General features: G+C 43.1%; 1 protein-coding gene across 3 annotated transcripts in view; it reads left to right on the top strand.

The window, feature by feature from the left end:
- The window catches only part of shank2b (SH3 and multiple ankyrin repeat domains 2b), a 1,185,964-nt gene that overhangs the window by 1,139,631 nt on the left and 23,787 nt on the right, over positions 1 to 22,546 (top strand). For all 3 annotated transcript variants that reach the window (XM_073049802.1, XM_073049805.1, XM_073049804.1), the window contains 4 exons: positions 9,023 to 9,082; positions 9,290 to 9,420; positions 16,255 to 16,366; positions 18,471 to 20,781. In XM_073049802.1, the coding sequence (XP_072905903.1) occupies positions 9,023 to 9,082; positions 9,290 to 9,420; positions 16,255 to 16,366; positions 18,471 to 20,781 (2,614 nt within the window). The remainder of the gene's footprint in view (positions 1 to 9,022; positions 9,083 to 9,289; positions 9,421 to 16,254; positions 16,367 to 18,470; positions 20,782 to 22,546) is intronic.

The following is a 22,546-nucleotide window of genomic DNA, read 5'->3' as shown; positions in this document are numbered from 1 at the left end:
ATGAGAAAGGGGCATGTCCTGGATGGTGAGGGTCCTTAATGAAGGATCCCACCTGCTTGAGGCACCACCTTTTGAAGGTATCTCGATGCTAGGTTAAAATTAGATCAGCCATAATCTTACTGAATAGGGGAGCAGGTTTGAGCGGGTGAATGGCCTACTTCTATTCCCAATTTGTATATTTGAATACTCAAACAGTGCAGTTGAAGAAGGTCATGGTGCTTTTCAGCATTGCTACTCCTGTGAGCTTGGATGTTAACCACGTTCAGATCATTCTAGCTACATTTATGTAGTTCTTCAAATGCCAAGAGTAAAACAAAGAACTTCCCACAGACAGTGGCTGGCTCAGTATAAATCATCTGACTTCTTTAGGATGGAATAGCGTCATCTAATATTTCAAGCGGTCATTCACTGCTCACTAGTTTTGCTGTGATCAGACATCACATTAAGTATTTGTGATGGTGCAGCAGTCTAAGGCATGATAGCTGTAGCCTGCCTGTGTTCATTCTGTCAATGTGTCTCCATGTGGTAACATGAACACAAAATTGAACCAAACAGAAGTCAACATCAAGACCTAACATCCGAGGAATGTGTGAACAGGTGTCTTACTTTCTCAGTTCCTTTTTTTACCTTGCTGACGTTCTGAACATTAAAACATTGACACCAGCACTTTTGATAACGTAGAACCTGGATTCTGCAGCCATTTAATATATGAGCGCAACCCTCTTTCTAGGCAAACTTTCCTGTACCTTCCTCCACGATTCCCTTACAGCTATGAAACTATTAGCTTCCAGCAATTAATTGTTGCTCCAGAACGTTCTTTTGCCTCCACAGATGCAACTCGGTCCACTGAATTCTTCCAGCATTTAATATTTTTTCTGCTCATGAAGCAAAGTGTCAGCAAAGAATAATTGCAGGAGCTCTCTCTGCATTAGCAAGACTCTCATCACCGTTTAACTGATCTCTCAAAATTTGCATTTGTTCCTCAATCACACTTTATTTATTTGTGCACAAGGAGGACAGCAAGGCCCCTCTCATTATTTTTGCTCTCTTTTCCCAGTAGTTACTTAATTTAATTTTTATGTATGTTTCCTTTTTTCAATTTAGAGCTTTTTAAAATATATATGGCCGGCTGGTGGCGTAGTGGCATCAGCGCCGGACTTCGGAACGAAGGCTCCTGAGTTCGAATCCAGCCGGCTCCCTTGCACACTTTCCATTTGTGCTGGGTTGAGCGTCGAGCTAGCAACTCAACCTCATAAAAATAAGAAAGTCTTCTAAAAAAAAACGCCGTTACGACAGCGTCCCGATAACTCCACTCAGAGTTGAGGGCAAAAATATATGAGTAAATAAATAAAAATATATCAAAATGTACTGCTGCCACAGAACAATTAAGTTCATGACATAAACCTGATTTTGATTCTGAACTCTGAGTTCTACCCACAGTAACCTTTCACTCCTTAGTAATCATGCAACCGTCTAGCTTTGCCTTAAAAATTTTCCAAGACATTGAGTATACTGATCTTTAAGAAAGTACAGTTCAAAGACTCTTGAGTCTCAGAGAGAAAACAAATTATGCCACCATTATCTTATGGGACCTTATAAGGCTGTGGCTTTATAAGGCATTGATCAGACGGCATTTGGAATACAGTGAGCAGTTTTGGGCTGCTTATCTAAGAAAAGATGTGCTTGTGTTGAAGAGGTTCCAGAAGAGACTCTCAGAATAATCCCAGGAATGAAAAGGTTACAGTAGGAGTGAGCCTGTACTTGCTGGAAGAATGGATGGGGGGGGGGGGGATATCTCATTAAAACCTATCAAATATTGAAAGGCCTAGATAGAGTGGAGAAGATGCTCCCTTTAGATAGATAGATAGATAGATAGATACTTTATTCATCCCCATGGGGAAATTCAACTTTTTTTTCCAATGTCCCATACACTTGTTGTAGCAAAACTAATTACATACAATACTTAACTCAGTAAAAAAATATGATATGCATCTAAATCACTATCTCAAAAAGCATTAATAATAGCTTTTAAAAAGTTCTTAAGTCCTGGTGGTTGAATTGTAAAGCCTAATGGCATTGGGGAGTATTGACCTCTTCATCCTGTCTGAGGAGCATTGCATCGATAGTAACCTGTCGCTGAAACTGCTTCTCTGTCTCTGGATGGTGGAGAGATCTAGTGGGGAGAGCCTCGGACCAGAGGGCACAGCATCAGATTATGAGTATGTCCCTTTAGAACAGAGAAAAGGGAGAACTTCTTCATCCAGAATGTGGTGTGAATCTACAGGATTCATTGCCACAGATGTCTGTGGGGTCAAGTCATTTAAGTATTTTTAAAGCAGAGGTTGATGGGTCCCTGATAAGTAATGGTGTCATAGGTTACAGGTAAAGACAAGAGAATGGAGTTGAGAGGGAAAATATATCAGCCATGATAGAAAGGCAGAACCGACTCTATGAGCTGAATGGCTTAATTCTGCTCCTATGTCTTATGGTCTGAACAGAGTAATGCCTTTTTCAATACAGAATTGACTAGCAGTTATCAAGTAGTAACCTTTTGAATGTTCAAATTCCTTATTAGGAAGATCTCAATACCTGTGTAAAAACTCAATAGAAACTATAAGCTGACAACCATTGATATTTTGAAGTTAGTAAATTAATTGAAGGCCCACACTCAACGATTCAGGAAAACCTTCTTCCCCTCTGCCATCTGATTTCTAAATGGACATTGAACCCATGAACACTACTTTTTATTTCTAATTTTGCACTACTTATTTAATTTAACTATATACACACTTACTGTAGTTCACAGTTCTTTCTCTGTTATGTATTGCATTGTTCTGCTGCCGCAAAGTTAACAGTTCACAACATATGCCAGTGATGATAATCCCTGATTCTGAGATAGCTTAGATACAGGTTGACTGTATGTCCATAAGTGAAGCTGGGCTGTACATAAGGTGACAGGAAATAATAAAGTAGTACTGGAATTAGTGACTGGAGGTGTTGATCAGCCATATTGATTGTGGAAAGTAACTGTTTTTGAGTCTGGTGGTCCTGGCGTCGATGCTACATAGCCTCCACCCTGATGGGAAAGGGACAACCAGTCCATCAGGAGTGTGGTGGGTTCCTTCATGATGTTGCAATACTGATGAAGGGTCTCGGCCCATAACATTGACTGATTATTCATTTCCATAGATGCTGCCTGACCTGCTGAGTTCCTCCAGCAATTCGTGTGTGTTGGTCCAGTTTCTGTTGAGAGTAACAGGTGACTCTCTATCAACAGAATCTCTCATCGTATCTCCACAATATGCAGGGAAATGATATTACAGCTGTTGGTGTTCTTGGTCAGCAGAATTTCAGCAGCAGACACTTAAAACATGCACCAAGTGCTTTTGTTGCCAGATTTATATATAGAAGCATCCACAAGAGAGTCCAGTGGTGGATGCTTGGGAACATCCTGCCAGAGGTGGTAATGAAGGTAAATACAACAGAGGCATTGAAGAGACTCTTAAAGTAGATAGGCACATGAATATGCCTGTAATGGAGTGCTATGGACTTTATGTAGGTAGAAGGGACGAGTTTAGATCCCTGCCTCTCTCTGTCCCACATCTGTTCTGACAATTAACCTATTTGTTAGCACTTAATGCAACACACACAAAATAGTGAAGAAACTCAGCAGGTCAGGCAGCATCTATGAAAGGAAGGGGGAAGATGCCAGAATAAAAAGGTGGGGTTAGGGGGAGGAGTACTAGTGATAGGTGAAGCCAGGTAGGTAGGAACGGTACAGGGCTGGAGAGGAACGAATCTGATAGGAGAGGAGAGTGGACCATAGGAGAAAGGGAAGGAGGAGGGGGTGTGGTGGTAGGCAGGTGAGAAGAGGTAAGAGGCCAGAGATGGGAATAGAAGAAGAGGGGAGCGGGAGGAATAAGATTTTTTTTTACTGGAAAGAGAAATCAATATTAATGCCATCAGACCGGAGGCTAACCAGATGAAATATATGGTGTTGTTCCTCTACCTGACTGTGGCCTCATTGTGCCACAGGAGGAGGCCATGGACCAGTGTATTTAATTACTAGTTCAATTAGTTTGCACAACATTTTGGGCTGAAGGGTATATTTCTGTGCTGTAGAAGGAGGGAGGGGTTGTATGTTCTAATTTTTGTAAGCATTTTTGATGACACCAGGAGCTGGATTCACTGGCCTGTTAACACATTAAAACTCTGTAGATCCCATTTCTATGTACATTTCTCTGCATCTCCCCCACAATTGTCCCATGAAGTTGAACTCACCAATTACCAGAAAGTTTACTTTGCCTTTGCCTCCACAGATACTGCTTGACCTGTTGAAAAACATTCTGGTCACACAGTGTTGTGTAGTACATATATCGTAAGGGAACTCTGGGCTTGAATACTTCCTGTGAGCTTAAGACATCTATAAGACTGAGTTGTAATAACTGGACTTCAGGTCCAATTTACCTAGACTGGTTCCAGTGATCATTCCTGCTGAGATTTTGTATCATTGAAAGGTCTATTCTACCAAAAACAGGTGACATGGTTAGCATTGTGTAGTGCTTAGCATAACACTATTACGCCGGCTGGAAGATCAGTGTTTGATACCCACTGCAGTTTGTAAGGAACTTGTACGTTCCTTACAAACTGCAGCGGGTATCAAACACTGATCGTAATGGGTTTCCTCCAGATGCTCCAGTTTCCTTCCACAACCCAGAAGACATGTGAGTTGTGAGTTGTGCTGCTATATTGGTGCCCAAAGCTCAGTATAATCCTTGCTGAATTGATTTGACGTAAATGATGCATTTCACTGTATGTTTCGATGTAGCTGTGATAAATAAAGCTAATCTTTCATCTTTTCCTTATCTTTAAAATCGGTCTTTCAACACTGTCCAGAAATTTGTTCAGAGAGTCTCCATGCACTAAAAACAACCGGCGGAAGTAGATCAAAGCCCTGACTTGCATCACAGGTCAAGGCACCAGAGATGGAGAAGTTCTCATTACACTCCTAAGCCAAACCAATCTGCGGAAGCAAATGCAATGTTCACATTCATTTCAAAAGGAGTAGAATATAAGAACAAGGATGTATTGCTGAGGCTTTATAAAGGATTGGTCAGATTGCACTTGGAGAATTGTGTGCAGTTTTGGGTATCTTATCTTAGAAAAGATGTGCTGGCATTGGAGAAAATCCAGAGGAGGTTAACAAGAATGATCCCAGGAATGAAAGAGTTAATCTGTGGGCAGTATTTGATTGCTCTGGGCCTGTACTCACTGGAGTTTAGAAGAATGGGGGGTAGGGGTGGGATTTAATTGAAACCTACCAAATGTTGAAAGGCTTAGATAGAGTTTACATGGAGAGGATGTTTTCTTTAGTAGTGGAGGCTGGGACCAGAGGGCACCACCTCTGAATACAAGGAGGCTGATAGGCTCATGATTAGTCAGGTGCCAAAGGTAACGGGGAGAAGGCAGGAGAACAGGGTAGAGAGGGATAATAAATCAGCTATGATGGAATGGTGGAGAAGACTCGATGAGCTGAATGGTCAAATTCTGCTCCTGTGTCTTCTGAATTATGAAAGAGATTTCACTATCAATCAGCAACAGAATATGCGATTATTAAAACGTATTTACCTCCTTCTCTTTCACTTTCCAAGCAACGCTACGGAAAAAGAGGACCGGTAAGTGAATGAAATCAAAGGCATACTGTGCTGCAAATCTGCAGGATAAAGCATGTTCCAAGTTCAACATTATTGTCATTTGCCTGTGCTAGAGTTCAACTTGAAATACACTAAGTGAGATTTCACACTGGCTTCCAATCAGTTGTGTCGTGGATCCTCCCTGCTGAGTAGATTATGAATTTGTACATGTATTACCCGTGATTCAGGGCAGAATGACACCATCCCATAAATCTTTTGAGGAGCCGAGCTCAGTTGCCAATGTTATGAATGGTTACTATGCTCACGGCGAATTTCATGCTCTGCTATTTTAATGGAATTAAGTATTCATGAGATGACATCCCTTTTACTCCTTTTCTTAATTTCATCATTCAGAGCAGGCCAAAAACTATAGATGCAATCACATTCTGATTTCCCATATTTCAGGATTTCAGAATGCTCTTTTGTAACGAGATCCACGTGCTACAGAGCATTTCCACTTAATTATAAACCTTTCTAAAATTCCCAGTGGTGCAGCATGTGCTTGCCATGAAAATAGCATCCTATTGAATTATTCATTTCTTCTGGTAACCTGCACAATTGTTTGTCCAATTTGATACTTATTAATCTAATCAAAACACAAAAGCTCCCATTTATATAGGTACAGTTGTCAAGTTCCTTTGATCATCGTTCTATATGTTTCATTAGTTTTTGACTTAATAATAAGGTCATTACAGTTGCTGCAAAATGTCAATCAGCAGTTGATCTTTGCTTGCAGGGATCCAGGCAGAAGAAGCTACAGATTGCAACCGTCACTTTAGAAAGTTCATGAATCATAGAGCTACAGAAATGTTAAACCTCAGAAAAGCCCCTTATAGCTCACCTCATCTATGTCAACCATAATGTCGATCTGCCTAATGCCATTTGTCCACATTATACCCATATCTCTCTCAAGGCAAGACACACGGAATGCTGGAGGAAGTCGGCAGGCCAGGCAGCATCTAGGGAAAAGAGTAAACAGTCGACGTTTCGGGCTGAGACCCTTCTTCAGTTCCCTCTACTCCTTTCCTATCCAAGTATCTGTCCAGGTGCCTTTTTGAGTTGTATTAGTATCTGCTTCCAGGGCATTCCAAAGATTTACCATCCTTTGTGGAAAAACTTGTCCCTCATGTCTCTTTTAAATTTGCTACCTCTCACCTTAAATCTCTGCCCTCTAGTTCTAGGCACTTTTCCCCTGAAAAAAAGGATAAGTCTTATCATAAAAACACAAGAGATTCTGCAGATGATGGAATCTAGAGGAACAAACACACCTTGCTGGGGGAACTCAGCAGGTCAGGCAGCATCCACAGAAAGAAGTGAACAGATGATATTTCATTCCTGTACCTAATAAAGAGGCCACTGTCTTCAGCTGCCTTAGCTCGTCCACTTCAAAGTGTGATGTGTTGTGTATTCAGAAATGCCCTTCTCCACACCACTGTTGCAACAAGTGTTTGTTTGAGTTACTGTCACCTTCCTGCCAGCTTGAACCAATCTGGTCATTCTCCTCCGACCTCTCTCATTAACAAGACAATTTCATCCACAGAATTACCACTCACTGGATGTTTTTTTCTTTGCACCATTCCCTGTAAACTCTAGAGACTGTTGTGCATGAAAATCCCAGGAGATCAGCAGTTTCTGAGATACTCAAACCACCCCATCTGGCACCAGCTATCATTTCATGGTCCAAGTCACTTTGATCACATTTCTTCCCCATTCTGATGTTTGGTCTGAACATTTGAATCTCTTGGCCATGTCTGCATGCTTTTATGCATTGAGATGCTGCCACATGATTGACTGATTAGACATTTCTATTAATGAGCTGGTGTACAGATGTACCTAATAAATTGACCACTGAGTCTATATCCTTTTAGTCATAATTTACATTGCCAAGGGCTTTTTGGATTTTGAATTGAATGGAATTGAATTGAATTGACTTTATTTCTTACATCCTTCACATACGTGAGGAGTAAAAATCTTTACATATTTGTCTAAATGTGCAATGTGCAATCATAGTAATTTATAATAAATAGAACAGTCAATATGACATAGAAATACATTCAAATCAGCGTGAATTAATCAGCCTGATGGCCTGGTGGAAGAAGCTGTCCCGGTGCTTGTTGCTCCTGGCTTTTAGGCTGCGATACCATTTCCCGGATGGTAGCAGCTGGAATAGATCATGGTTGGGGTGACTTGGGTCCCCAATGATTTTGGGCACTTTTTTCACACCTATCTTTGTATATGGCCTGAATCATGGGAAGTTCACAGCTACAGATGCGCTGGGCTGTCTACACCACTCTCTGCAGAGTCTTGCGATTAAGGGAGGTACAGTTCCCATACCAGGCAGTGATGCAGCCAGTCAGGATGCTCTCAGTTGTGCCCCTGTAAGAAGTTTTTAGGATTTGGGGCCCCTACCAAACTTCCTCAACCATCTGAGGTGAAAGAGGCACTTCATTGATGGTCAAACCAGATATTAGGTTTCTACATTTCCCATGTCTTGATGCATTATTCTTCTTGTACTCATCCAGGAACCTTCCAACAATATAAAGAATTTATTTGGTATCCAAATTATCTTTTCAGTCAGTGAATTCCAGATCCTGAATTTCCATTAACATTTTCACAAATTGAATTGTCTCCAAATTATTGTCCTTTCTGCCAAGAGAAATTGATCCTTCTCACTCACCATTATAGCCGTCTTATAATTTTGTGCACCTCTGTTAAATTTCCCCTCGGATTCTGTGTTTCAAAGGTGGTCATCCATGTTTACTCAACAAAGCTGAAATTTTTCAGACTTGTCATCATTTTCAATTTTGAAGATTCCTCTATTTGTTGAAGAGTGGGTTACTCTTCCTTAAATAACTGACTGTTCTTCAACTTTACTGATGACTCCACAAAGGTTGCAAATGTTCCAAAGTAATGCTATGATCAATTTATTGTCACCATATACAACCCTGAGATTCACTTTCTTGTGGACATACTGAATAAATCGAACAACCGTAATAAAATCAATGAAAGACCACACCAGCAGGGTGGACAACCAGTATGCAAAAGACTGTGCAAAACTGTGCAAATAAAAAAGAAAATAATAAATAAATTCATTATTATTATAAATAAATAAGCATTAAATATCTAGAACATGAGATGAAGAATCCTTGAAAGTGAGTCCATAGGTTATGGGAACAGTTCAGTGATGGGGCAAGTGAAGTTACCCCCTCTGGTTCTTAAAGTAATATCTTTTACTGTTCTGATATGAAATGAAAACAAAATTAATGTGTATTATTTTGTACCTCTTCCTAAACCTTATCATCTCCTTTTTCATCTCCTTATCACCACAGATCTTGATCCATCACATTTAGAGGGTTTGAAGAGGAGGACTGCTTTTCAAACCACACTAAGTAAAAAGAAAATTGATGCATGCATGAATTAACAATGCATGCTGCTTGTGCAATAGTAATGTGACTTTGCAGTTGTGTGGAATTTGCATTTCGATAGTACGCATGAAAGTGTTGTCTGATATATTGGCGTAATTTGCAGAAATTGCTCTTCTGCTTTCCCTTGGGAATACCGTAAGTGGTGACTGAACCATTCCCTGCCTTCCACAGACAAGCTCGATGAAATAGTATCAAATCCCAAACAGTCAAGGGCTGCGGAAAATGCGACGGTCGACTCACGAGTTGCAACAATCAAACAGCGTCCATCCAGCAGGTGCTTTCCTTCAACTGCAGATGCAAATGTGAGTAGACCCTTGCTTTATGGTGCCTAAGAGTTTGCTTCAAATCTAAGTTCTCATATGAACCTGAGGACTCTTTGTCCATCAGTTTCAGATTTATTTATTGCACGTACGTGGAAACATATAGTGAAATGCATCATTTGCGTTAACAACCAACACACCCAAGGATCTGCTGGGGGGCAGCCCACAGTTGTCGTCACACCTTCCAGTGCCAACATTGTGTGCCCACAATGTTCAACACAACAGCACAGAATACAGAGCAACACAAGCAGCGACAACAACAACAGAACAAAACAAGGCAACAAAAGCAAGCCAAGCCCCTTTCATATCCTCCCAGCCCCTTATGCCAGGACAGGCCACTTCCTGGCCTCCGGTCCTTGGCCCCGGACCGCCAATCTCCAGTCTCTGGCCTGAACTCGCCCTCTGTCTATCAAGTCTTTAACTGCTCTCAGACCAGTCCCATTCCCTGATTTTTCCCAATAATCTACTATCCATCAAATTCACCCAAAGAAGGGGTGAATAACAGCAGTCAGAGAACCTGCCAACGTGCAGAGATTTGTAATGTGTAAATACACTGATGTACTCCTGGGCAGCCCATGCAGTCACAGGGAGAATGTGCAAACTCCACACAGATAGTATTCTGGTTGCTGAAGCAGTACGCAAGAAACTCTGTTATCTAAATTCAAATTTACAGCAAGGATATTTTATTAAATTCTACTGAGGCGCCATCGAGGACATCTTCAAAAACTGATGCCTCAAAAAAGCAGCATCCATCATGACGGACCCCAACCACCCAAGACAAGCTCTCTTCTCATTACTACCAAGAGAGAAGAGGCACAGGAGCCAGAAAGCATAAAGCATAGTCTCAGCTATTTAGGAACAGCTTCTTCCCCTCTATCATCAGATTTCTCAACAGACAACGAAACCATGAACACTACCTCACTATTTTTGTTCTCTCTTTGCACTTCTTTTATATATATAACAATGGCATCCATCTGTCTCGAGGGACAATGGGTGTGCGCTATGGGTCAGTCTGTTGTAGAGCTGACCTCTTCAGGGTGCAAGCCTGGTCAGAAGGTAAGGAGGTCCTGGGACCCCCATTCGTTGAGATACCCCTGCCCTCGGTCTCACTGGTGCAGTCCAGAGGAAAGTGAAGCAATACGTTTGGCGCCAGCTTGGCTGCAGGAGCTGCTGGAAGGATGTTCAGTGACGTCCAGCCGCCTTAGGGGCTCCACTCCGGATTTTCTGTTTGGGTTTATTCTCGTAGCCTTCATCTCTTCCAAGGCTGCTCATAAGGCAGTGGGGCTATTTACCTATAGCTGGCGATTGGTTCACGAGCACCAGGGCGTGTCTGCACGCCATGCTATGTGTGCAGGGGCCAGACCTCCTCCCCATCTTCTGTACTTCAGCATTAGTCCGAAAGGAATTCAGCATCTGTTTGTCGTCAGCAAGGAGGCACTACATGAGGCTTACTGTTGGAGAGGCTATGTGTTGGGAGGGAGAGACTTGGGCATTCAGCTCTCCTTTTTGTGTGACTGCTAGCCAGCAGTAGAAGCTGTGAGTGAGAGCAACAAGCACTACCCACTACACTACCACACTATAGATGCGTCACAACAATCACTTGTCATACATACATACACATATAAATTACTCATACACATACATATACATATAAATTATTGTAATTTGTAGAATATACAGTATTTATGTATTGCATTGTACTGCTGCCACAAAACAACAGATTTATCAACATTTCTGTGATAGTAAATCTAATTCTGATTTAAATATAGCTTAATTGACCAGCAAACTCTCTGGCCAAGTTCCATTCTGCAGAGTGTTGTAAGGCCACAGAGCATTTGTTCACACAAGGCAATTATTGCACATGTCGTTGCCAGGTTACAGCAGGATTCCATTCCTGTGAACGATTCCTAAGCAGAACGTCAGAAATGCAGCCACGAACTGAGTGCCCAGGTGGTAGAAGATGCGTGCTGACGTACAGCAGCTAACAAATCCATACCACCAGGTCTCCCGTGAAGTCGTTTGTATTTATGGATCAAACCTAACTCAGACATTCATAAGCTTGAGCGGGCCTCCGATTGTACTGAAACTGATTTTATGTATGACACATAAAGTCAAATGATTGTTACAACAGCTTCAGTTTCCTCCAGGTGCTCCGTTTTCCAGCCACAGTCTAAAGACGTACCAGTTAGTAGGTTAAGTGCTCATTGCAAATTGTCCTGGCTAGGTGGATTGCTGCGCAGTGGGATTCATTGGGCCAGAAGGGTATATTCTGCATTGTCTTTCTAAATAAGTAAAATAATAAAAAAACAGTATTTCTATTTGTCATCTATTGATTCTTTTACAAACTTACTTTCTTAAATTGAATGAATTTTATGATGAGTTGACCTGCTATTAAAGGGTTAGCGTTTGTCCTCCTTTCGTTAACAAGAATCAAACAGTATTAGAATCAGAATCAGGTTTATTATCACTGGCATGTGTCGTGAAAATTTGTTAACTTAAGAGCAGCAGTTCAATGCAATGCATAATATAGAAGGAAAATAAATAAATAAATAATCCATTACAGTATATGTATATGGAATGTATTAAAAATCGTGCAAAAAAACAGAAATAATATATATTCAAAAAGTTGAGGTCATGTTCAAGGGTTCAATGTCCATTTAGGAATCGGATGGCAGAGAGGAGGAAGTTGTTCCTGAATCGCTGAGAGTGTGCCTTCAGGCTTCTGTACCTCCTTCCTGATGATAACAGTGAGAAAAGGGCATGCCCTGGGTGCTGGAGGTCCTTAATAATGGACGCTGCCTTTCTGAGACACCACTCCTTGAAGATGTCCTGAGTACTTGTAGGCTAGTACCTAAGATGGAGCTGATTAAATTTACAACCCTCTGCAGCTTCTTTCGGTCCTGTGCAGTAGGCCCCCACCCCCATACCAGGCAGTGATGCAGCCTGTCAGAATGCTCTTCATTGGACATCTATAGAAGTTTTTGAGTGTATTTGTTGACATGTCAAATGTCTTCAAACTCCTAATGAAGTATAGTTACTGTGTTGCCTTCTTTATAACTGCATCAATATGTTGGGACCAGGTTAGATCCTCAGAGATCTTGACACCCAGGAACTTGAAACTGCTCACTCTCTCCACTTCTGATCCCTCTATGAGGATTGGTATGTGTTTTTTCGTCTTAACCTTCCTGAAGTCAACAATCAGCTCTTTTGTCTTATTGATGTTGAGTGCCAGGTTGTTACTGTGACACCACTCCGCTAGTTGGCATATTTCACTCCTCTATGCCCTCTCATCACCATCTGAGATTCTACCAACAATGGTTGTATCATCAGAAAATTTATAGGTGGTATTTCAGCTATGCCTAGCCACACAGTCATGGGTATTGAGAGAATAGAGCAGAGGGCTAAGCACACACCACTGAGGTGCACCAGTGTTGATAGTCAGCAAGGAGGAGATGCTCTCACCAATCCGCACAGATTGTGGTCTTCCGGTTAGGAAGTCAAGGATCCAATTGCAGAGGGACGTACAGAAGCCCAGGTTCTGTTACTTCTCACTCAGAATTATGGAAATGAAGGTATTAAATGCTGAGTTATAGTCAATGAACAGCATCCTGACATAGGTGTTTGTGTAGTCCAGGTGGTCTAAAGCCATGTGAAGAACCATTGAGATTGCATCTGCCGTTACCCTGTTGTGGAGTTAGGCAAATTGCAATGGGTCCAGGTCATTACTGAGGCAGGAGTTCAGTCTAGTCATGACCAACCTCTCAAAGCATTTCATCACTGTGAGTGCTACTGGGTGATAGTCATTAAGGCAGTTCACATTATTCTTCTTAGGCACTGGTATAATTGTTGCCTTTTTGAAGCAAGTGGAAACTTCTGCCTATAGCAGTGAGAAGTTGAAAATGTCTTTGAATACTCCCGCAAGTTGGTTGGCACAGGTTTTCAGAGCCTTACCAGGTACTCCATCGGGATCTTCCGCCTTGCAAGGGTTCACTCTCTTCAAAGACAGCCTAACATTGGCCTCTGAGACAGAGATCACAGGGTCATCAGGTGCAGCAGGGATCTTAACAGCAGTAGTTATATTCTCCCTTTCAAAGTGGGCATAAAAGGTGTTGAATTCATCTGGTGGTGAAGCATCACTGCCATTCATGCTATTGGGTTTGTCTTTGTAGGAAGTAATGTCTTGCAAGTCCTGCCAGAGTTGTCGTACATCCGCTATCACCTCCAACCTTGATCGAAATTGTCACTTCTCCCTTGAAATACCCCTCCGCAAATCATACCTGGTTTTCTGGTACAGGCCTGGGTCACCACAGTTGAATGCCATAGATCTAGCCTTTGGCAGACGACGTACCTCCTGGTTCATTCATGGCTTTTGGTTTGGGAACATACAGTAAGTCCTTCTAGGCACCGACTCATCCACACAGGTTTTAATGAAGTCAGTAACAACTACAGCATACTCATCCAGGTTTGAAGCTGAATACAGTCCAGTCCACCGATTCAAAGCAGTCCTGTAAGCACCCCTGTGTTTCCCTTGTCCATACCTTCTTGGTCCTCACTGCTGGTGCTGCAGTCTTCAGTCTCTGCCTATTCTCAGGGAGTAGAAGTACAGCCAGGTGATCAGACTTCCCGAAGTGAGGGCGTGGAGCAGCACAGTAAGGATTCTTGATGGTGGTGTAGCAATGGTCCAGTGTTGTTTCCTCTGGTATTGCAAGTGATCTGTTGATGGTAATTGCTTAGTGATTTTTTTCAGACTGGCCTAGTTAAAATCCCCCAAAACGATGGTGAAGGTGTTAGGGTACACTGTTTTGTGCACATTGATCCCATCACTCAGATCATCTAAAGCCTGATTGACATTGGCCTGAGGTGGAATGTGTACTGCTACCAAAATGGTCCTGGAAATCTCCCATGGTAGGTAAAAAGGACGGCACTTAACTGCTAGATATTCCAGATCTGGTGAGCAGAATTGAGACAGCACTGATATATTTGTGCACCAAGAAGAGTTGATCATGAAGCATACTCTTTCACCTCTGCTTTTGAGAAACTCTATAGACCTATCCTGACAGTGTATAGTAAACCCATCGATCTGAATTGCTGCATCCGGTACAGAAGGAATTAACCAGGATTCTGTGAAACAAAGGACACACACGGTCCTAATGTCCCTCTGATTCAGCACCACAGCTCTGAGATCATCAATTTTATTCACCAGAGACTGCACATATGCCTGCAAGATAGTCGGTATTGGGAACTTAAAACCCTGTTTCCTAAAACGCACTTCTATCCCTGATCAACAGCTACGCTTTCTGCATGGAATCCTGTGCAGACGAAACTGTCCCCAATTGGCATTTTTTCCGTCAGTTTTAAACAGCGATAGTTCGTTTAAATGCATTAAGACATCTTTGTTGACTGTACTGACTTTGGAAGCAGTTGTGCTTTTTAGCTGTATCAGGCTGAAACGAGAATATTTAATGGTATCCATTGAGCGTACTGCTGCTACATGAGTCGTCCCTAAGCTAACACCTTATCTACTATAGACAAGAGTTCCAAATTTGTAAATTCATTCCTGAAAAGCTGGGCTGTAAATTTTAGGCTGTAGTCCGTAGATCAACATTTCTTAAAAACCACAAGCATATTCTCCAGTTTCCAAGTTCAAGTTATTATCACAGGGCATAATCACTAAGAAGATTGGCTTTTAGCAGGAGCAGCAAGTACATTAAAGAAAGTGACAACGGTAAGTTAACAGAATTTAAGTTATTATAAATTAATATAAATTATACATAACGTATGCCACCAAATAAACATTATGACACTAGTACAAGTTGAAAGAGACAAAAGAAATGTTGTCCAAAATAATCTGTGGAATTTGTTGCCACAGAAGATTGTGGAGACCACATCATCAGAGTATTTAAGACAAAGATTGATATGTTTTTGATTTGTAAGAGGACTAATGGTTATATCAGGAAGGTGGTAGAATGGGGTCAATAAAGGAAAACAAAATCTCAGCCATGATTTATAGGGATTTATAATATGATTTATAATTCACTACTGCGAAGCCTCTGCCAGTGATGCCTACACTGAAGAAGTTTAAATCTTCTCTTCTCCCTATAGATGCTGCCTGGCCTGCTGTGTTCTACCAGCATTTTGTGTGTGTTGTTTGAATTTCCAGCATCTGCAGATTTCCTCGTGTTTGCTCAGCCATGATTGAATAATTTGATGGGCCAAATGGAGTAATTCTGTGTAATATCCTATAGTCTTATAGAGATATTAGCGTTTTTCAGGTCGGTTCAAAAACCTGATAACATTGGGGAAGAAACTTGAAGTGTGAGTCTTCACTCTCCTGAACCTTCACCTGATGACAACATTGAGGACAGGATATAGCCTGGACAGTGGGAGACCATGATGATGCATGTCTCTCCATCTACCCTACCGACTTCTCATGATATCTTGCAAAATTCAATGTTTTGAAATCCAGAGAATGCAACCCTGGTTTCTGGTTTTACATATTTAAGGCAGAGTTTGAGTTAGGTTGTTGATTAGTAAGGATGTCAAAGTAGAGAAGGCAGGAGAATGGGGTTGAGCTGAGAGGGAAAATAAATTGGCTGTGATCAAATGGCCTAATTCTGATTCTGTGTTACGGTAACCTCTCCTCATAACGTAACCTGAATTTATTCTGTGTGAGAGTGGAGGTGGGTGGGGGGGGGGGAGGCAGACGTGGTTGTCCTAGGCCTGTATTAGGCAGCCTGCCAGAAAGCGGTTCAGTATTAAATCAAACAGTTAACGTTATTAATAGTGGAGTAACCAGCCTTCTTTTTCTATTTCCAGTCAATCTATGATCGCCAGGGTATTGCTGTAATGCCTCCTACAGTCCCAGGGAGTCATAACAGCCCCTATCTAGAAATTCCACGTGGAACTATGCGAAGGCAGAAATCTATAGGTAATATGGCCAAAGCTTGGCTTGTGTTAACTTCAACACAATTATTTATGGATTTTTAATGTTGCATTGATTTGTTATATCGAAGATGTGCATATGAAGTTTAAAACCAGTTCTTTGCATAATTTACGTTTGAGTTTTTTTAAAAATAATGTCCACGCTATTTCCCCGATCCACTGCCAATCTTTCTTGACCCAGCTGAGTCACCGACCCTGGAAGGTAGTGTTTCCTGCTCTTCTGCTTTGAGCTGAGATTGGAATTTGGGGAATGTGCCTCTCTGCCTTTGAAAAACCATGCCTGGATTTTTTTTCCTGCATAAAACTGGAGCTATAGGCCATTAACCAGTGAATAATCCTGCTTCTTTCATTTACACTAGCAAGCTAGATTCCAGCACGCTAATTACTGAAAGCTTTTGGCTGCCTTGATTTATGTCACACTTTCCCAGACATACAAGGCAAGAAATTACCTTTGACAAGTATCATTGTGTAAATGCTTAATAGCCTGGAACCAAATCAAGGCTCCAGTATTTTAATGAAATTGGTAACCCATTAAAAGTAAATCTGCTATTGCCTCCTTTACAATACTAGAGAGAGAAAATTGCACCGTACACATTAACATCTCAGCCATATTATCAATGAGTGATTTTTTTTCTCCATAAAAGCAACGACTACAGGAGATGAGTTGTCTGCATCAAGTTCTATGCATGCTAGTTCCTACTGTTTATTCACAGGACACAGAGCAGAACAACACAGGAACAGACCCCTCAGCCCACTGTAATATTACTAATCCCATCTGCCTGCACGTGGTCTGTATTCTTCTGTTCCCTGCCTCTTAAACATTGCCTGCCATAGCTGCTTCTGGCAGCAAATTCCCAGCACCTAACAATCTGTGTGTAAAAACAAAATCTCCTTTCAGATTTCTCCTTTCCCCTTCTAGCATTTGACACCTCCAGCTCGGGAATAGGTTCTAGATTCTACCTACCCTATCTACTGTTTACCTCTTTATACATCCATTGAAATAAATGATGTGCTTTTGGACAAGGATCATGAATGTTAAGGGAATCTATCCTGCAGTAATTTCAGTGTTCATTGTAAGTGTCCTTGCACTTTGACGTTATCTGTGTTCCCAATGTAAACATGCTTAAACAGAAACAAAATTCAAACTGGTGGAGGAACTCAAGAGTCAGGCGGCATCTGTAGAGAGATATACTGTAGAGAGATGATGCTTTGAGTCGAGACACTTCAACTGGATTGGTATGTTGTAACATGAACAGTGTTACCAGAGAGACACAGCTGGTAGATTTAGTCTTTTTATTCGATACACACATTTGCAAATGAGCTGACAGACCTTTAGAATTGAGGTAGGGAGACGCACTGACCTAACATTGCAGCACACTTTTATGTATTAAAGAACAAAGATAACAGGACAGTTTCTCTAGTTACAATGCCCTCGTAATGCTTCTTTTGAGCTACTTGTAACAGTTTCAAATGCCAGGATCTCCCCTCCAACACACACACAAAGTAAGTGTTCTTTACTGTCATATTCATGTAACGGGATGTCGATTGGATTCATGTAAGTGCAATCCTTAAATTCCTGTCTCCTAGTCTGCATATTACTGTTCAGAGATGCACTTTAAATTTTATCTACAATCCATATTCAGATCTGAAGGTTGATTGCTGAAGCCAATGTTCGCTGAAGGTCCTAACCCCAAAAATAGGCCCAAACATGGTGATTGCATGAATTCTTAATAATGTAGGACTGGTCAGTTGTCCATTTCCCTCCGCAGATTCTGCCTGACCCATTGAGCTCCTCCACTTGTTTGTCTTTTGCTCCTGATTCTAGTATCTGAAGGCTTGTGTCTCTAAGCATGCTGAAGTAATGGGGTACATCTTTCTGAATCCACTGTGAGGTAACATCATTGTATCCCAATCCCTAATATGGATTTAGATTGCTGGGCCAAACACTAACAGTCTCGAGATCAGGCTACCAAAGTCTATCACTGTTGCTGTAAGAAATATTGTTTGCCAAAAGGAACTTGTTTCAATTTAGAGCCTAAATATCCACCTACCAAATGATATTAATGTGAGCTCTTTCCGTGTGTGCGCAGGTATGTTAGAAGAAGAGAAACAATTCTTAGCTCCTCCACTACTGAAATTTACCAGAAGTTTGTCGATGCCAGATACCGCTGAAGATATCCCACCTCCCCCATCAGTTTCCCCTCCTTCACCACCTTACAACACACCCAAGCCCTCTGGTCCACGGAGTTATGGTACAATAAAGCCGGGCTTCAATCATAACTCTGGGTTAAGAACCCATAATTCCAACAGACCAGAGAGCACAGGAACAATTAGTTCAGAGAGGCAGAAGAAAGCCATGTATTACCGGCAAGATTCCCAACAGTATTCCGTGGATTCTGAGGACCAGTACAAGCCTAACACTAGCTCACACCAGACCATGCGTAACAGGAGGGGCAACATGCCGGAGAACCCATACTCTGATGTCGGGACCACTGGAAATAAGGCCGTGTACGTCCCTGCCAAGCCGGCCAGAAGGAAAGGCCAGCTGGTGAAGCAATCCAAAGTGGAAGACAGTCCGGAGAAAACGTGTTCAATCCCCATCCCCACCATCATTGTGAAGGAGCCTTCTACCAGCAGCAGCGGCAAAAGCAGCCAGGGGAGTAGCATGGAAATCGACACCCAGGTCTCGGAGCATCAGGGCCACCTCAGGCCCGACGATGGCTTCTGTAACCCGTTTGCGGCGGCGATCGCTGGGGCAGTGAGGGACAGGGAGAAGAGGATAGAAGCTAAGCGCCACTCCCCCGCCTTCCTCTCGACGGACATGGGGGACGAAGATGTGGGGCTGGTGCCCAGCGGGCGGCTGAGGCACTCCAAGTCGATTGACGAAGGGATGTTCGGCAATGAGGAGCGGTACAGTCACCTCATGGTGCCGTTGTCCAAAGCCAGCGGCACCAATTACAGCAGCACGGAAACCAACACTCAGCGGACGCATACCAGCTCGAGGATACTGAACATCGCCTCAAAGAAGGAAGACATCGAGTGCAACGATGGAAATGCAGTGAGTGCGTCCAACATTCCCAATGATAACAGTAATTACGTGCACCCGGTAACGGGAAAAGCGCTGGATTCCAACACCCCTTTGGCCATGGCATTGGCGGCAAGAGGGCGGGCAACGAAAGATCAGCCTCTGCAAAATGCCGGAAAAGCCGAACCCGCCAAATCTGAGCTCACCAAGCCCCTCTATATCGACACAAAGACAGCAGCCTCGGCCTCGAGCTCGGCCAAAGCAAACCCAACCCCAGCGGCTCCGAGGAAGGAAGTCCACCCGAAAGCGGAGATAGACACGGGGAAGGAGGAGGAGGAGAAGAAGAAGGGTGACGAGAAGAAAGTGGCGCCTGGCGATGGGCCCGAGGCCTCGGCCGGGCTGCTGATGCTGCACTCGGAGGCCGGAACCAAGCCCCGGGAGGAGGGCAGGAACGCGGAAGGTGAGGCAGGGAACCCGCCGGCGAGCACCGCCTGGGACCGGCAGGGAGCAGCAGCCAAGACCATCATCACTGTCAGTTCCGTCGAAGACCCAGCCGTGCTGCCATTCCGCATCCCGCCACCGCCGCTGGCCTCCATCGACGTGGACGAGGACTTCCTCTTCACCGAGCCACTGCCTCCGCCGCTGGAGTTCGCCAACAGCTTCGAGAGCACAGAGGACCCACCGGCCATCCCGTCCCTGTCCGATCTGCTGCGGCAGAACAAAGCGGCCACACTGCCCCCACCGGTCAGGAAGGAGGGCGGCGGTGTGCCTCCCGAGGCAAAGAAGCCCCTAGGTCTCTCCGACTCATTGCCCTCAAACTTTGCCGCTGCCCCACGGGAGACCACCGAGAGCGTTATTGATTCAGGGATCGAAGAGGTGGATAGCCGCAGCAACAGTGACCACCACTTGGAAACGACAAGCACTGTCTCCACCGTTTCCAGTATCTCCACGCTATCCTCTGAAGCAGGGGAGAACCTAGATACTTGCACAGTCTATGCAGATGGGCAAACATTTCTCATTGACAAGCCCCCAGTCCCTCCAAAGCCAAAAGTCAAGCCCATTATCAATAAAAATAATGCAATTTACAAAGACGCTTTAATAGAGGAAAACTTTGATGGTCTGTTCATGCCACCGCCTGCACCACCTCCACCACCAGGTCCCATCCCACCTGAAACACTTAAATCCCCACAGCAGAGGACCTCAAAGCTATGGGGCGACGGGCCAGATATAAAGGCTCCAGCAGCCACAGACGCGAAGGCAAACGTCATTAGTGAATTGAACTCCATACTACAGCAGATGAACAAGGACAAGGTGCCCAAACCAACAGAGGCCTTGGATTCACCTTCGGTGTCTAGAGGAGTCCTTTACGGCACAAGGTAATGGCAAACCAGTTACTTAGTCTTAACCGTTCATAGACTGTCCAGAATGACACTTAATACCTAGTCCTAATTGGCCTTGAGCTGAGTGGTGTCCCAGACTCTTTCAGAGGGCAACTGAGGATCATCATCACGTTGATGATCACCATAAGACACAGGAGTAGAATTAGGCTATTTGGCCCATGGAGTCTGACACACCATCCCATCGTGGCTGATCTGTAATCACTCTGAACCCTATTCTCCCCATAACCTTTACAGCCCTTAATAATCAAGAGCCTATCAACCTCTGCTTTAATGTGCCCAGTGACTTGGCCCCCCTCATCCATCTGTGGCAGTGAATTCCACAGATTTGCCAACCTCTGGCTAAAAAAATTCCTCCTCATCTCTGTTCTAAAGGGACGACTTTGTATTCCGAGGCTGTTCCCTCTGATCCTACATGTCCCCCACCCCATTGCTTAATTGGCTCTGAGCTGAGAGGTGGGGCAGACCATTTCAGAGGGCAGCTAAAAGATTTGATGGTCAGAAGTTATCTGCAAACCAAACTAGGTAAGAATGATCGATTCCCTTCTCCGAAGCACACATGCGAACCATTTAAGTTTGTACAGCAATCTCATAGTTCCATGGTTACCATACCAACAGCAGTTTTTTTTAAATTTTGGATTCATTTAGTCATTTGAATTTAAATTTCCCAGCTGCTGTAATGGGATTTGAATTAGTCCCAGAAACATTAGCCCAGTTACGTAACTACCATGTTATGTTACTACTTAATCATAAAATATAATATCAACGAAATTAACAACCTTAATTTTGTCACGGTGTTGCATTTTGTTATTTTTCTTAATGTCCAGTGAGTTAACTTTTGAATTAAGTTTTGAGATTTGTACAGCTGTGATTTAGTTTATGAAGCCTTATAAGAAGTGGTACAGATGGGTGGAGATTTGTCATTAACCCCAAAGAACTCATGATGCCTATTTTAAATTAGTCTTGCCTCTGAAAGAAGAGCAGAGGGAGGGAATTTGTTCAAAGCTTGCTAAAGTGGTCATTTTCTCATTCTATTCTGTTGCTAAGGAGCATCCCCCTCACCACACCCAAGACCAGGATGGAAGCTGAGTCTGTCTTAAGTTCATAGCCCAAAAAGTCTGTGAATTGAGTTCCATGCAGGCTGTAGCTATATGTGCAAAACTGGGGCCATCTGTTGGTTGAGGTCGACCATGGATGTTGAATGCTACCTGTCTACGTGATACGCAAGCCAGGGCAGTACAATATGGAGAGCTGCTGTTGCCCATGCATCCGGCTCCCCCTCTCCACACAGCTGATGAATCCAAAGGAACGGCAGAAATCAACACAGCTTGGCACCAGTAGCGTCACAGGAGTTGCCAGTCAGCATTAAGCTCAACATAGGACTGCCTTAGGGACTCCAGCTCCAGTGTTTTCCTCAAGGTTTACTCTTGAAGCCTTCCCCATGAGTGGGTACAGCCATAAGGCAGCAGAGGTTTGAGATCATTTACATTTTACTCTCCCTACATTCCTTTCAAATCATAGTTATAGAGTCTCCTTCACATGGTCATTCATTTCCCTGATTGTTCCCATCTACACTCAAGATAAAGCATGATGCAGGAAGAGGCCCTTCAGTCCAACCCATTCATTTTATTCAAGATGCCACCTCAGCAAGTCCTACCTGCCCACATTTGGTCCATTTCCCTCTAAAACTTTCCTATCCATGAACCTGTCCAAATATTTTTTAAATGTTGATATTATACCAGCC

Source organism: Hemitrygon akajei, chromosome 6, assembly GCF_048418815.1.
Source record: "Hemitrygon akajei chromosome 6, sHemAka1.3, whole genome shotgun sequence".
NCBI classification, from domain to species: domain Eukaryota; kingdom Metazoa; phylum Chordata; class Chondrichthyes; order Myliobatiformes; family Dasyatidae; genus Hemitrygon; species Hemitrygon akajei.
Note: the sequence above shows the minus strand (reverse complement) of the source record. Positions and strands in the feature narration are given on the sequence as shown.